We start from the raw sequence: 14,658 nt of genomic DNA, 5'->3' as shown, positions 1-14,658 counted from the left end.
GTGCTCCTCCCGCTCTGCCTGGGGCTGGGCCTGGCCGTCCTTCGCGTGCCGTGCGGTTGTGACCGCAGCTTTCTGTGAGGGCCTGAGGCTGCTCTTTCTCTAGCGTCACCTACGGGTCTGTGCACTCAGCCAGCCCTGCCCTGGGTGGGTGCCCAGGACCCGGTGTGTACAGGGCACCAGCGTGGCATCCTGAGTCTCCCCTCCATTTGCAGGGGCCACAGCAGGTGCCGCCTCAGATCTGAGGGTGGTGTGTGACCGAGCCCGGGTCCTGCCACACACAGAGGAGCACCCCAGGGGCGCTGTGGCCAGCAAGGTAGGCAGCTCCCCGCCCCGCCCCCTGCGCTGGAGCTCCCTGCTGGCCCGTTTTGGGTCAGGTCCCAGGCTGGCCGGCCACCTGCACCCTTCTGATCACGCTGCCTGTGTTCTTCTCCAGCCCAAGAAGAGTGTGGTTGTTGCAGAGACCCCATCGGCTGTCCTCCCCAACTCGGACGGTACCTTGGACGAGTCTGTCACCAGCAAGAAGACAGACTCCATCCTCAGAGCCGCCACACAGGACCTGCTCACCCTGATGAAGCTGGATGTGCGTGACCCCGCTGCCTCCTCTGGCTGGGGTTGGTGGGGGGGCGTCTGCCTATCCTGGAGACCCTGTCCTCAGAAGTCCCGCTTCTTCAGTCAGCTGTTCCAGGGTAGGAGTGGCCATGGCTACCCCTTCCCCCTGGCAGGGCTCAGGACGGCGTCCTGATGGTCCTGATGCTGGTGTTCCACAGACCCCCTCCCAGGGCAGTCTGGGGTCCTTGCCCTCCGGGTGCTCACAGGGAACAGGGCACCACTCACGATGCTAACAAAAGGTTAAAAACGTGCGTTCATCACTTACATGTTTTTTATTTATCTTTTCCCTTCACATAAAGAGCTGTGCATGCCTTCTAAACACAAAAGCATGAAACCACCTTGTCCTAGACTAGACTGTTAGTGCTCCCTGGGGGACGGCTGCCCAGCACCCACATGTGTGCTGGGTAAGAGGGACGCGTCCTGTGTGTCTTCCGAGTCTGCGTCCACGCTGCTGCCTGGGCCAGAGACTCCGTCCACGCCAGTGCTGAGCTCAGTCACACGTGGTCTGTGTCCTGTCCAAGCTAGTGGATGAGGGCTCTGTGCCAGCAGTCAGAATTCGGGGGCTTTTCCATTTTAGATAAAAGTGGGGATGTGGGCTTGGCTTTTAGCGTTAATTCGATCTCCTTGGTTGCTAGTGGGACTGAGTCTCTCACATCTTACTGTCTTTGCCTCTGGTGGGGGAGGCATGTGGAGCCTTCTGCCCATTTCTCTGTCATTTACTTTTAGGCTTCTGGGGTTTCCTTCCAGTTTCTGAACTAGAGTCCTGTGCTGCGTAGGTCTCGCACATGGTCGTCTCCTCTGGGATTTGCCTTTTTTTGCCTTCTGAATGGTCTTTTTGGTGGATGGAAGTTTGTAACCATAATGCAGTCAGCATCACTTTTTTCTCTTACGGTTAGTGCTTTTTGTGCCTAAGAAACATTTCCTTACTTGGGGTTCATAAATATTTTTATATATTGTTGTCAAAAAGCTTTACTGCTGCACCTTTCTTAGGTTTTAAAACAGATGGGATTAATTTTTGTGCGGGATGCAGGGGAGGACTGGATTGATGTATTTTTGCTCACGACTACCTGGCTGGCTCAGAATCATGCTCTGTCTCCAGTGTCTCTGTTGGGATCTGGCCTGACTCCTCTGCGGTTTGTCTCTTACTTCTGGTGCCGCACAGGGCAGCGCAGCTCTGCAGCCGGACTGCCCTCCTTGAGCCCCAGAAAACAGGGATGGACGGGGCCTCCCACAGCCCTCAGCTCACGGGGCCTCCTTTCCTGGCCCCCCTGGGCGGGAACTGGGGGATTCCACCAAGGTTTTGCCGCCTGCACCCGCGCACAGCACAGCCCCCTGAGTGGGGCAGCTTTCGGGCCAGCGTTGGGCACACGGGCGCCTCCGCTGGCTGGTTCAGATGCTGACGCGTGCCGGTTCTCGGGCGCGGGGAGCTACCTTGCGTGCAGAGGGAGGCTGCGGCTGGCGCGCGACTCCTTCCTCCTGTGGGACTCAGCCTCCTGAGGGACAGCTCACGGCTCCTGGGCTGGGTCCCTGGTGGCAAGTCAGCGGCAGCACTCTGCCTCTGGCCCGAGCGTCTGCGGAGGAGAGCGTGCTCGTCTTCTCCCTGTTGCTGCCAAGACAGGCTCTCTGGGATCAGGCGGTGTCGCTTTGACAGCACTGAGCACAGGTTTCTTGTTACTCATTGTGCCCGAGACTCTGTGGGCCTCTTCAGTCTGTCTCTCAGTCATTGTTGACCAATTGTCAGCATTCTCTCTCCAAGAATTGCCTCTGTCCATTTCCTCTCTTCTCCCTCAGAGACTCGAATGAATGTATGTTCTCATTTATCCATTATGAATCTTACCCTTTCTTCTACCACTGCTGCTGCTAAGTCGCTTCAGTCGTGTCCGACTCTGTGCGATCCCATAGACAGCAGCCCACCAGGCTCCTCCGTCCCTGGGATTCTCCAGACAAGAATATTGGAGTGGGTTCCATTTCCTTCTCCAATGCGTGAAAGTGAAAAGTGAAAGTGAAGTCTCTCAGTCATGTCTGACTCCTAGCGACCCCATGGACTGCAGCCCACCAGGCTCCTCTGTCCATGGGATTTTCCAGGCTAGAGTACTGGAGTGGGGTGCCATTGCCTTTTCCGCTTTCTTCTGCATTTTCCTTATAAAAGTCTTTGAAAGAAATAGAAATGTTGATGTTTTTATTTAAGTTCACTAATTCTTCTGACGGAAGCAGGTCTGCTGGTAAAGCTGGGATTGAATTCTTGCGTCTGGCTCTCCGTTGCCATGCTGGCAGCCGCTTCTTGGCTCTGCTGCCTCGAGCCCAGCTGCCGTGTGCTTCAGCCACGTGCGTGCGTGCTGCTGTGGAGGCCCTCCCTTGGAGTCGCTCTGCCTCCTGTGTCCCCTCTGGCCCTGGCTTGTGGAGTCTCACCTCTGACTGGACCTGGGTTTCCTTGGCAACTGTGCTATACATGGTGTTTATTTGTAGAAATTATATGAGACCAAAGGTGACATTGTTTCCTTCAGAAAGGCATTCTCTTTACTTTTGCCAGAAGTCTTGGCCAACCAGATGCCCCAAAGCTGGACTTCAGAATTCCTCAGTTATGCTTAAAATTTTATTTATCTAATCCATCAATAACATTTTCAGATTATTTTAGTTGATATTTTCTCAGTCTCATTTTAATAATTTTAAACAAACTTATTTGTATTATTTTATTTTTCACATTCAATAATTGGTACATCCAGAATTTATTTTTTATGTTCTTATTCATTATATAAAGCTTTAGACATGTAAAAAGATAGTGGAAATAACCTTATGCACCCCCAGGTATCTGTCACCCAACCGATAATCCTCTGCTCACAGCTGGTCTTTTTACTACTTTGCTCCTAACCCCTCCTCCAGTTGTCTTCTGCCTGGAAAATTTCAGACACTGTATCGTTCCACATCATCCCTCTCTAAAGGTTAAGGACCCTGTTTCAAAACAGAGCCATAATATCATTCTCACAATTCAAGTGTTGAAAAGGCCTCAAAACATAATCCACTCAACCAGTTTTCATGTTTCCTCAACTATCATCATGAAATGTTTTTTTTCCACTATTAAAATTTTTTTAAAGCAGATTTTATTTTTTAGAGAAGAGCAGTTGTAGGTTTACAACAAAATGAAGCAGGTGCAGAGGTTTCCCATGTCCCTGCTGCCCCCCGGAGAGCGCGCACCCCCCCTCTGTAGTCAGCGGCCGGGACACTCGTCACAGTTGGGGCACCTGCCTGGAGACGTCATCCCCCAGAGCCCACAGCTCCCCGTGGGGCTCGCTGCGGCCGTGCCGTCTGTGGGCTTGGACAGGGTGGGCTGACACATGCCCACTGTTGCTGTTTCACGCGGAGCGGTGTTGCTGCCCCAAGGTCCCCCGTGCTTTCCTGCTCACCCCTCCCCAGCCTCCAGCAAGCCCTGACCTTTTACTGGTGCCGTAGTCCCGCCTTTTCCAGAACGCCGTGGAGCTGGAGTCATGCGATGCACAGAGCATGCAGAGTAGGCCACCTTTTCAGACAGGCTTCTCTGACTTAGCGGTTTGCGTCCAAGTTTCTTCCATGTCTTTTTTTGTGCTTAATAATATTCCACTGTCTGGAGGGGCCAGAGGTTATTTGTCCATTCATCAACTGGAGAACATCTTGCTTCCTTCTAACTTTAGGCAATTACGAATAAAGCTGCGCTATGCGCCTGTGTAGACCTAAGTTTTAAACTCATTTGGGTAAATACTAAGGGGATGTGGTGGCAGGATCATATGGTAAGAGTGTATCAAACGCTTATTTTGTAAGAAACTGCCGCAGCACCTTCCAGACTGGCTGTGCCGTCCCCACGTCCCCGCCGGCAGTGAACGAGCGCCCCAGCCGTCCCCGTCCTCGCCGGCTCTCGGTGTCGTCGCTGCCGCAGACCTTGGCCGAGTCTGCTAACCATGTAGCGATATCTCACTGCTGTCGTTCGCATCTCTCTGATGACACGATGGGGAGAATCTTTCCACGTGCTCACTTGCCATTTGTGATTCTTCTTTGGTGAGAGGTCTGTTAAGGTCTTTGGCCCCTTTTTAAAAAAACATAGTGTTTTCTTATTGTTGAGTTTTAAGTATTCTTTATATTTTTAGATAAAAGTCCTTTATCAGCTGTGTCTTTTGCAAGTGTTTTCTCCCAGTCTCTGGTTTGTCTTTTCCTTCTCTTGACAGTGTCTTTCACCAAGCAGAAGCTTTTAATTTTAATAAAGTCCATCTTATGAATTCTTTCTTTCATGGATCGTGGCTTTGGTGTCACATATGTGTTGCCCATCACCCAATCCCAGGTCATTTAGATTTTCTCCTTTGGTCATCTTTCTAGCATTTTTATAGCTTTACATTTTATATTTAGGTCTGTGATCCATTTTGAGTTAATTTTTTTTAAAGAGTAAAAGGTCTGTGTCTGGATTAATTTTTTGCACATGGATGTCCAGTTGTCCCAGTACCATCTGTTAACAAGGCTTTCTTTTCTCCATTTAACTACTGCCTTTGTTCCTGCATCAAAGACCACTTGACTGCACTTCCTGGGGGTCTGTTTTGTAGTTCTTTGTTTTGTTGCATTGACCTCTTTGTCAGTACTTCTCCAGTGCCCGCCCCGCCCGCCCCCCGTCTTGGTAACTGCAGCTCTACAGTAAGTCTTGTAGGTGGATACTGTCAGCCCTCCGACTTTGCTCTCCTTCAATACTGTGTGGGCTGCCTGGGTCTTTTGCCTCTCCATGTAGACCTTACAATCAGTTTGTCAATATCCACAGTATAACTTTTCCAATGAGTTGGCTCTTTGCATCAAGTGGTCTAAGTATTGGGACTTCAGCTTCAGCATCAGTCCTTCCAGTGAATATTCACAGTTGATTCCCTTTAGGATGGACTGCTTTGATCTCCTTGCTGTCCATGGGCAGGAGGAGAAGAGGGTGACAGAGGATGAGATGGTCGGATGGCATCACGGACTCAATGGACATGAGTTTGAGCAAGCTCTGGGAGATAGTGAAGAACAGGGAAGCCTGGCATGCTGCAGTCCATGGGGTCTCAGAGTCGGACACGACTCAGCAGCTGAACGACAACAACAGAATAACTGGCAGTGGTCGTGACTGAGATGCACTGATCCGTAGGTCCAGTCGGGAGAGCTGACATCATGACAATATTGAGTCTTCTTTTCCATAAACATAAAATAGTTTTCTTCATAGAGATCTTGTACATATTTTGTTAGATTTATACTTAACTATTTCATTTTGAGGCGTGCTAATATAAATGTTATTGTGTTTTTAATCTCAAATCCCACTTATCCATTGCTAGTATTTAGGGAAACAATTGACTTTTGTGTGTTAACTTTGCATCCTATAACCTTGCTAAAATTGCTTATTAGTTATAAGAATTTTTTGTTGTTGTTGATTCTTTTTAAAATTTTTTCCTGTAGACAATCACGTTATCCATGAGCAAAAACAGTTTTATGTCTTCCTTACCAATCCTTATGCCTTTTATTTCCTTTTCTTGTGTTACAAGAAATGTTGTATAATGTTGAAAAGGAAAGATGAGAGAGGACATCCTTGCCTTATACCTGATTTTAGTGGGAAGGCTTTGCTTTTCTCACCAGTGAGTATGATGTTAGCTGTAGTTTTTTTGGTAGATATTCTTTATCAGGTTGAGGAAATTCTCCTCCGTTATAGTTTACTTGTCATGAATGCGCATTGCGTGTGTGCTTGCTCAGTCGCTTCAGTCGTGTCTGGCCGTGTGCGACCCTATGGACTGTAACCTGCCAGGCTCCTCTGTCCGTGGGGTTCTCCAGGCAAGAATGCTGAAGTGGGTTGCCGTGCTCTCCTCCAGGGGCTCTTCCCGATGCAGAGGTTGCACCCGAGTGTCTCTCGTCTCCTGCACCGGCGGGGCGTTCTTCACGCCTGCTGCCACCGTTCTGTCAGATGCTTCTCCTGCGTTTATTGGTCGGATCGTGCGACTCTCCTCCTTTAGCCTGTTGGTGTGGACGTTGGACCAGCCTTGTGCACCTGGGATAAATCCTGCTTGCTTGTTGTGTATAATCCTTTCGGTATGTCGTTAGATTCAATGTGCTAAATGCTTTGCTGAGGATTTTTTGAATCTGTGTTCACGAGAGATATTGATCTGTGGTTTTCTTTTCTTGGAATGTCTTTGTCTGGTGTTTGTGTGAGGAAAATGCTGGCCTCATAGAGTAAGTTAAGTGGTATCCCTTCTGCTGCTGTTTTCTGACAGAGTTTGCAGAGAACTGGTACACTTTCTCCCTTGAATGTTTGGTAGAAGCTGCCAGTGGTCCTTCTGGGCCTGGTGCTTTCTGGTTTTGAGGGTTATTAATTGTTGACTTAATTCCCTAATAAATATAGGCCTATTCAGGTGGTCTCTCTCTTCTTGTGTGAATTTTGGCAGATTGTGTCTTTCAGAGAATTGGCTGATTTAATCTAGGTGGTCAACTTTGTGGGCACAGAGCTGCTATAGTATTCCTTGACTACCCTTTTAATTTCCATGGCATCTGTAGTGATGGCACCTCTTTTGGTTATGATGTTAATAATTTGTTACCAATCTCTTTTTTTCTTGGTTAGCTGAGACAGAGGTTTGTCCATTTTTTTTGGTCGCCCCACTTGGCATGTGGGATCTTAATTCCCCAGCCAGGGGTCAAACCCACACTGCCTGTATTGCAAGTGCAGAGGCTTAGTCACTAGAAGTTTGAGGCTTATCAATTTTATTGATCTTTTCAAAGAACTAGCTTTCAGTTTTGCTGATCTTTCTCTATTGATTTCCTGTTTGCAGTTTCATTGATTTCTGCTCTCATTTTTATTATTTCTTTTTTCCTACTTACTTTGGATTTAATTTGCTTTTCTTTCTTTAGTTTCCTAAGGCAGAAGCTTATATTACTGAGTTCAACTACACTCTTACAGATTCTCTGTCTGCTGGGTCTGTCTGTCTCTGAGAGAAGGGTGTTGACGTTCCCAGCTGTGTAGTGGATCCAGCTGCTTTTCCTCACAGTTCTGTCAGTTTTCGTCTCGTGTGCTTTGATGGTCTGTGATTAAGCATTCATGCATTATGTGTTGGATTGTTACACAATGGAGAGAGTGGCAGACTTTGTTTTCTTGGGCTCCAAAATCACTGCAGATGGTGACTACTGCCATGAAATTATAAGATGCCTGCTCCTTGGAAGAAAACCTATGACAAACCTAGACAGCATATTAAAAAGCAGAGACATTACTTTGTCAACAGACGTCCACGTAGTCAAAGCTATGGTTTTTCCAATGGTCATGTATGGATGTGAGAGGTGGACCATAAAGAAGACTGAGTGCTGAAGGATTGATGCTTTTGAACTGTGGTGTTAGAGGAGACTTGAGAGTCCCGTGGACTGCAAGGAGATCAAACCAGTCAATCCTAAAGGAAATAAGTCCTGAATATTCATTGGAAGGACTGATGCTGAAGCTGAAGCTCCAATACTTGGGCCACCTGATGTGAAGAGCTGACTCATTAGAAAAGACCCTTATGCTGAGAAAGACTGAAGGCAGGAGGAGAAGGGGACAACAGAGGATGGGATGGTTGGATGGCATCACTGACTCAATGGACATGAGTTTGAGCAAAATCTGGGAGAGAGTGAAGGACAGGGAAGCCTGGCGTGCTGCAGTCCATGGGGTCAGAAAGAGTTGGACATGACTGAGTGACTGAACAACAACAACAACATTGGATTATTATGTCTTCTTGGAGAATTGCCTCCTTTATCATTATATGCATACCATACCCTTCTTTATCCCCCAGAATATCCCTTTTCTGAAGTCTGAAGTTCCTGTCGCTCCTCCTGCTTTCTTTTGATCAGTGTTAGTATGGTGGGCTTTCCCTGCCCATCTGCTTTTTCTGTTTTGAATCTGTTTACGTGTTTGGCTGTGTCAGGTCTTGGTTGTGGCAAGGCCATCGATCTTTGTTGTGGCTCTTGGCGTCTGTGGTTGCGGCCTGTGGGATCTAGTCCCCTTACCAGGGGATGGAGCCGAGCCCCCTGCACTGGGAGCAGAGTCTTAGCCACTGGTCCACCAGATAACTGTCCCCCATCCATTTCAGTCCAGTTCAGTCGCTCAGCCGTGTCCAACTCTTTGTAGCCCCATCGACTGCAACACGACAGGCCTCCCTGTCCATCACCAACACCTGGAGTTCACTCAAACTCATGTCCATTGAGTCGGTGATGCCATCCAACCATCCCATCCTCTGTCATCCCCTTCTCCTCCTGCCCTCAGTCTTTCCCAGCATCAGGGCCTTTTCCAGTGAGTCAGCTTTTTGCATCAGGTGGCCAAAGTATTGGAGTTTCAGCTTCAACATCAGTCCTTCCAATGAACACTCAGGACTGATTTCCATTAGCATGGACTGGTTGGATCTCCTTGCAGTCCAAGGGACTCTCAAGAGTCTTCTCCAACACCACAGTTCAAAGACATCAGTTCTTTGGTGCTCAGCTTTCTTTATAAAGTCTCACATCCATACATGACCACTGGAAAAACCACAGCTTTGACTAGACGGACCTTTGTTGACAAAGTAGTGTCTTTGCTTTTTAATATGCTGTCCAGGTTGGTCATAGCTTTTCTTCCAAGGAGCAAGTGTCTTTTAATTTCATGGCTGCAATCACCATCTGCAGTGATTTTAGAGCCTCAAAAAATAAAGTCTGCTACTGTTTCCCCATCAATTTGCCATGAAGTGATGGGACCAGATGCCATGATCTTAGTTTTCTGAATGTTGAGTTTTAAGCCAACTTTTTCACTCTCCTCTTTCACTTTCAACAAGAGGCTCTTTAGTTCTTCTTCACTTTCTGCCATAAGGGTGGTGTCATCTGCATATCTGAGGTGATTGATATTTCTCCCAGCAGTCTTGATTCCAGCTTGTGCTTCCTCCAGCCCAGCATTTCTCATGATGTACTCTGCATATAAATTAAATAAGCAGGGTGACAATACACAGCCTTGACGTACCCCTTTTCCTATTTGGAACCAGTCTGTTGTTCCATGTCCAGTTCTAACTGTTGCTTCCTGACCTGTATACAGATTTCTTAAGAGGCAGGTCAAGTGGTCTGGTATTCCCATCTCTTTAAGAATGTTCCACAATTTGTTGTGACCCACACAAAAGCTTTGGCTTTGTGTCAAAGGCTTTGCCATAGTCAATAAAGCAGAAATAGATGTTTTTCTGGAACTCTCTTGCATTTTCGATGATCCAGCAGATGTTGGCAATTTGATCTCTGGTTCCTCTGCCTTTTCTAAAACCAGCTTGAACATCTGGAAGTTCACGGTTCACATATTGCTGAAGCCTGGCTTGGAGAATTTTGAGCATGACTTTACTAGCGTGTGAGATGAGTGCAAGTGTGCGGTAGTTTGAGCATTCTTTGGCATTGCCTTTCTTTGGGATTGGAATGAAAACTGACCTTTTCCAGTCCTGTGGCCACTGCTGAGTTTTCCAAATTTGCTGGCATATTGAGTGCCCCACTTTGACAGCATCATTTTTTAGGATTTGAAATATTTAGTTTTTCTTAAAGTTTTTTGTTTTTTGGATGTGGACCATTTTTTAAAGTATTGAATTTGTTACAATATTTCTTGTTTTATGTTTTGGTTTTTTGACTGTGAGGCATGTGGGATCTTAGCTAAGAACATGCAATGGAGTTGCATATAAGAACATGTAAGGGCCATGGGGCAACTATTAAAGGTACAACATGCATAATGGGAATGCCAGAAAAGCGACTTTCACTTTCTCTGTGTACACAGTATTCAACCAACCACAGATCATGTAGTATTATATGTATTTATTGAGAAAAATCCACATTTAAGTGGACCTATGCTTTCAAAGCCATGTTGTTCAAGGGTCAACTGTATAATGAACTAGTAAACATCAGTGTTTTCCTGAGTTATGTGAGCCATTCTGGCCAATTACAGTTGTGGGAACTCCTGATGTGTTGCCAGGTTAGACAGAAGCGTGGGCAGCCTGAGGACCCTCTTCTTGCAGTTGGTGTCTGACAAGGGGCAGTCTTGCGGGACTGAGCCCTTGACCTGTGGGTCTGGTGACAAAGCCAGGTAGTTAGTGTCAGAACTGAGTCTGGGACACGTGGCGCCTGAGGAGTTGGAGGAGGATGTGGTGTCAGAGGTATTCAGTGTGCAGCCAGAAAGAGAGTTTCCCTTTTAAACACTGTCTGCTTTGTGGGTAGTGTGAGTGCCTATAATAACAAAATAGTCCCGCTCTCCCTCCCATCCCTGTACGTATCACTGATGGCCTTCATTTCACGCTCATATAAGCCACATGATCTAAAGCATTGTTGCTAGTGTTATTTTAAACAAACTTCCCTGTGAGATTAAGAACAATTCAAGCTTTTATTTTATCTTCACTTTTCCTCTCCCAGCGTTCTCCCTTCTGTATTATGTAGATCTAAGGCTCTGACCTACAGCATTAGCTTCTCTCTAAGGAGCTTCCTCCAGCATATCTAGGTCTACAGGTGGCACGCTCCCTCAGTCTCTGTTCCTCTGAGAGCACCTGTTTTTCCTTCACTTCTGAAGAATAGCTTCACAGGGCATAGACTTCTACGTTGATGGGTTTTTCTCTCAAACACTCTGCTGCTCTCCTCCTGCCTGCATGGTTTCGGAGAAGTCTGAAGTAAGTCTTATCTTTGTTCCTCTGCAAATCAAGTGCTACCTCTGGCTTCCTCCAGGGCTGTCTTCATCTTTGGTTTTCTGTAGTTTGCGTATGGGCTGCCCAGTGTCGTTTTTTGACATTTATCCTGGTCGGTGTCCTCTGAGCTTCCTGGATCTGTGCCCTGGCCTGACACTAACCTCATTCATTATTGCTTCAGGCATTGCTTCTGTCCCTTTCTTTTCCTTCTGGATTCCCATTATGCACGTTGTACCTTTATAGTTGCTCCCTGGCCTCGCACTTCTGCTCTCGTTTTTATCAGTCGTTTTCCTGTTTCCTTTTCTGTTTGGAGCTTTCTGTTGATGTATCTTCGAGCTCAGCTTCTTCCCTCAGCTGTGTCAAGGCTCCTGATAAGCTCATCAGAAGCGCTCTTTGTTTCTATTAAGCGGTTTTGGCCTCCAGCATTTCCTTTTGTTCTTCCTTAGAGTTTTCATCTCTCTGTTTACAGTGCCCATCTGTTTTTACATGCTGTCTCCTTTCCCTTTAGAGCCTTAGCATATTCATTTCAGTTCAGTTCAGTCGCTCAGTCGTGTCCAACTCTTTGCAACCCCATGAATCGCAGCTCGCCAGGCCTCCCTGTCCATCACCAGCTCCCAGAGTTCACTGAGACTCACGTCCATCGAGTCAGTGATGCCATCCAGCCATCTCATCCTCTGTCATCCCCTTCTCCTCCCGCCCCCAATCCCTCCCAGCATCAGGGTCTTTTCCATGGAGTCAACTCTTTGCATGAGGTGCCCAAAGTACTGGAGTTTCAGCTTTAGCATCATTCCCTCCAAAGAACACCCAGGGCTGATCTCCTTCAGAATGGACTGGTTGGATCTCCTTGCAGTCCAAGGGACTCTCAAGAGTCTTAGCATATTAACCATAATTATTTTAAATTCCAGTCGGATAATTCCAACATCCTTGCCATGTCTGACCCTGGTGCTTGTTCTGTCTCTTCACATTATTTTTTTTTTTTGCCTTTTAGTATGCCATGTAATTTTTTCTTGATGGAAGACATGCTGCACCAGTTCTTTGGTGATGAGGTGGTGAGGCGTGTGGGCCGAGAGGTCTCCGTCTTTAGTGTGTCTGTGCTTCTGGACTGTGACCTTCCCTGGTCTCACCCCTGACCTCTCAAGGAGACAGGACGGTGGGAGAGGCTGGAGCTGGCGTTCTCTGCCCCCACCACTGGCAGTTAGGCTCAGATGGACTCTAGCATGTGGGGCTCTGGTCAACTAGTTTCCCCTGAGGGCAGGCCTTGTTGACCAGTTCACAGAGGTTCCTTTCCTCTCCCCTCCTGGAGGCCCGAGGCGATTTTTCTCTGCTGTTTCTGCGGAACCTGGTAGAGCGCCTGGAGGAGAACCTCACAAGGCTGAGGGCCTGTGACCTGTCCCTGGAGTTTTCATCTCTCAGACTTGTTCCTTGAGCCTCCACACTTGGGGCCCGTGGAGGTTTCCCTCTGTGGGGTTCGTTACTGCACCCCACCTCTCCACGGGGGTAGGCGAGCACGTCTCTCGTGGGTCTGAGAGCTGTTGACCTTTCAGGGTTTTCAGCGTCCCTTATTAGGACTAGTGGAGTCTTCCCGGCTCCCTCCTTGCTGGCGCAGAGGCGGCGAGTCTCCGTGTTGTCTGCAGCCTCCTGTTCCCGGCTGTGAGTCAGGGCCACCCGTTCCCGCCTGCGAGTCAGGGTCTGAGTGAGTCCACTCGCTGTGGGTGGCGCTCTATCTCTTCAGTCTCTCTTGAAAGACAAAAAACAACCAACTTGTATTATGAGACCATACAAGACGGGCAGAGGAGAGGAGGGTGGGCCCCGCCATCCTGCAGAGCCGATGAGCTCATGCAGCCCGTCTGCCCCCACGGCGTCCTGCGCAGCGCCCAGCGTCCCGTTTTAGCAACCGCTTCAGTATTCCTCCCGAAAAGACGCAGGCTGCTTAAACACAACGCAGGCTCCTGTCCCCCCAAAGGCAACAACAGTCCTTCAGTCTTTTCCTGTCCAGGTTGCTCCTGAAGGTGCTGAGTGGTGGGGGCTGGTGGGCTCTCCGGCCTCTTCTCTAAAGCCCCTGTCGTCCTTTATCCAGAGACTGCATCATCCTCATGTCTGGGAGCTGGGCTGGCCCCCGCCCCCCGTGGTGGGGGCACCGGGCGCAGGTCTCGCTCTTGGTCAGGAGGCAGTGGCGTCCATCTTCCTCTGTGGGTGTCGGCTGGCAGCCCCAAAGCCCGGGCTTAGACTCCTGCCACCTTGGCTCTGCAGGGCTGGCACTGGTGATTTGGGCACCGTGCGCGTCCTCTCCCCAGGCAGCGCTAGTGGTAAAGAGCCCGCCTGCGCTTCAGGGGGCACGAGAGGCGCAGGTTCGGTCCCAGGTCGGGAACGCCCCGGAGGAGGGCACGGCAGCCCACTCCAGTACTCTTCCTGGAGACTCCACGGGAAGAGGAGCCTGGCGGGCTGTGGTCCACAGGGTTGCAAAGAGCGGACACAGCTGCAGTGGCTTTGTACGCACAAACGCCTCTCCAGAGGCGACTAGTGCGTTTCCTCAATGTTTCTGTTCTACTGTCACCATGAGCTGTGAGCACAGCTGGCGTTTCCACACCCTCAGTGCTCACTTGGCGGGTTTCTCTCCTCACAAGACCCTGGGTGTGCTCCTGAGTATGCTGTGAAGGGCTCCTAGCGCAGCTGGTAGGGACAGGGCGCCCGACCAGGACGCTTGCCCGCCAGGCCTGCGCCTCACAGCCAGCCGGCCGCCCTCTCGCGGCAGCGGCGGCCTCTCTCCATCGCGTGGCTGCACGCAGTGGTGGCGCGCGTGTCTGTTTGCAGCTGTCGCACTGATGTCCGTCTGTCCTGCGCCAACAGTACCAGCTTGTCGCCGACGGCACCCTCCACGCCTGTCTCCACGGGTGGTCCTCCGAGGGCTGGCGACACCCTGTGGCCATGCGTCCACCTGGGGGCCATGTGCAGCCTCCACATGAGCCTGTCTCTCTGTGCTCCCTGTCCTGACCCTGTGTTTCCGTTTCTAGGACCCTTCGCTGTTAGATGGCCGGGTGGCGCTTCTCCACGTCCCAGGGGGCACGGTGGTGTTGAGGCAGGGAGACCAGGTGAGGGAAGGCGGAGTCTGTGAGAGTGGCCCACCCGGAACCCAGACCTCCCGGACCCCAGCACTGGCACTGGGCGGAGCTCAGAGCAGACAGCCTCCCCGTGGCCCTCTGGTCCCAGTGGACACACGGCGTGCGGTCCGCTGGCACTCAGCGCGGACGGGCTCTTGCCCTCAGGCCTGTGCAGCCGTCTGCAGGCCTATTGACGGTCAGTGAGCCCGCCCTCTTCCTGGGGTGGCTTTGTCCAGCCCAGCATGGGCGTGTCCGTCTGCACATCCACGTTGCTGTTACCAGTCTCACTCAGGAAGTCAGGTACAGGA

The 14,658-nt window shown here is 49.7% G+C and overlaps 1 protein-coding gene across 6 annotated transcripts in view; it reads left to right on the top strand.

Moving 5' to 3' along the window:
- Positions 1-14,658, top strand: part of PNPLA7 (patatin like phospholipase domain containing 7) — a 77,236-nt gene that overhangs the window by 31,150 nt on the left and 31,428 nt on the right. For 4 of the 6 annotated variants that reach the window (XM_070799798.1, XM_070799800.1, XM_070799796.1 and 1 more), the window contains 3 exons: positions 213-313; positions 434-580; positions 14,264-14,341. In XM_070799798.1, the coding sequence (XP_070655899.1) occupies positions 213-313; positions 434-580; positions 14,264-14,341 (326 nt within the window). The remainder of the gene's footprint in view (positions 1-212; positions 314-433; positions 581-14,263; positions 14,342-14,658) is intronic. The other 2 variants (XM_070799797.1, XM_070799802.1) reach the window with 1 other exon arrangement.

The sequence above is a fragment of the Bos indicus genome, chromosome 11 (genome assembly GCF_029378745.1).
Source record: "Bos indicus isolate NIAB-ARS_2022 breed Sahiwal x Tharparkar chromosome 11, NIAB-ARS_B.indTharparkar_mat_pri_1.0, whole genome shotgun sequence".
Lineage (NCBI taxonomy): Eukaryota > Metazoa > Chordata > Mammalia > Artiodactyla > Bovidae > Bos > Bos indicus.
This window is presented reverse-complemented; position numbering and strand designations above follow the sequence as displayed.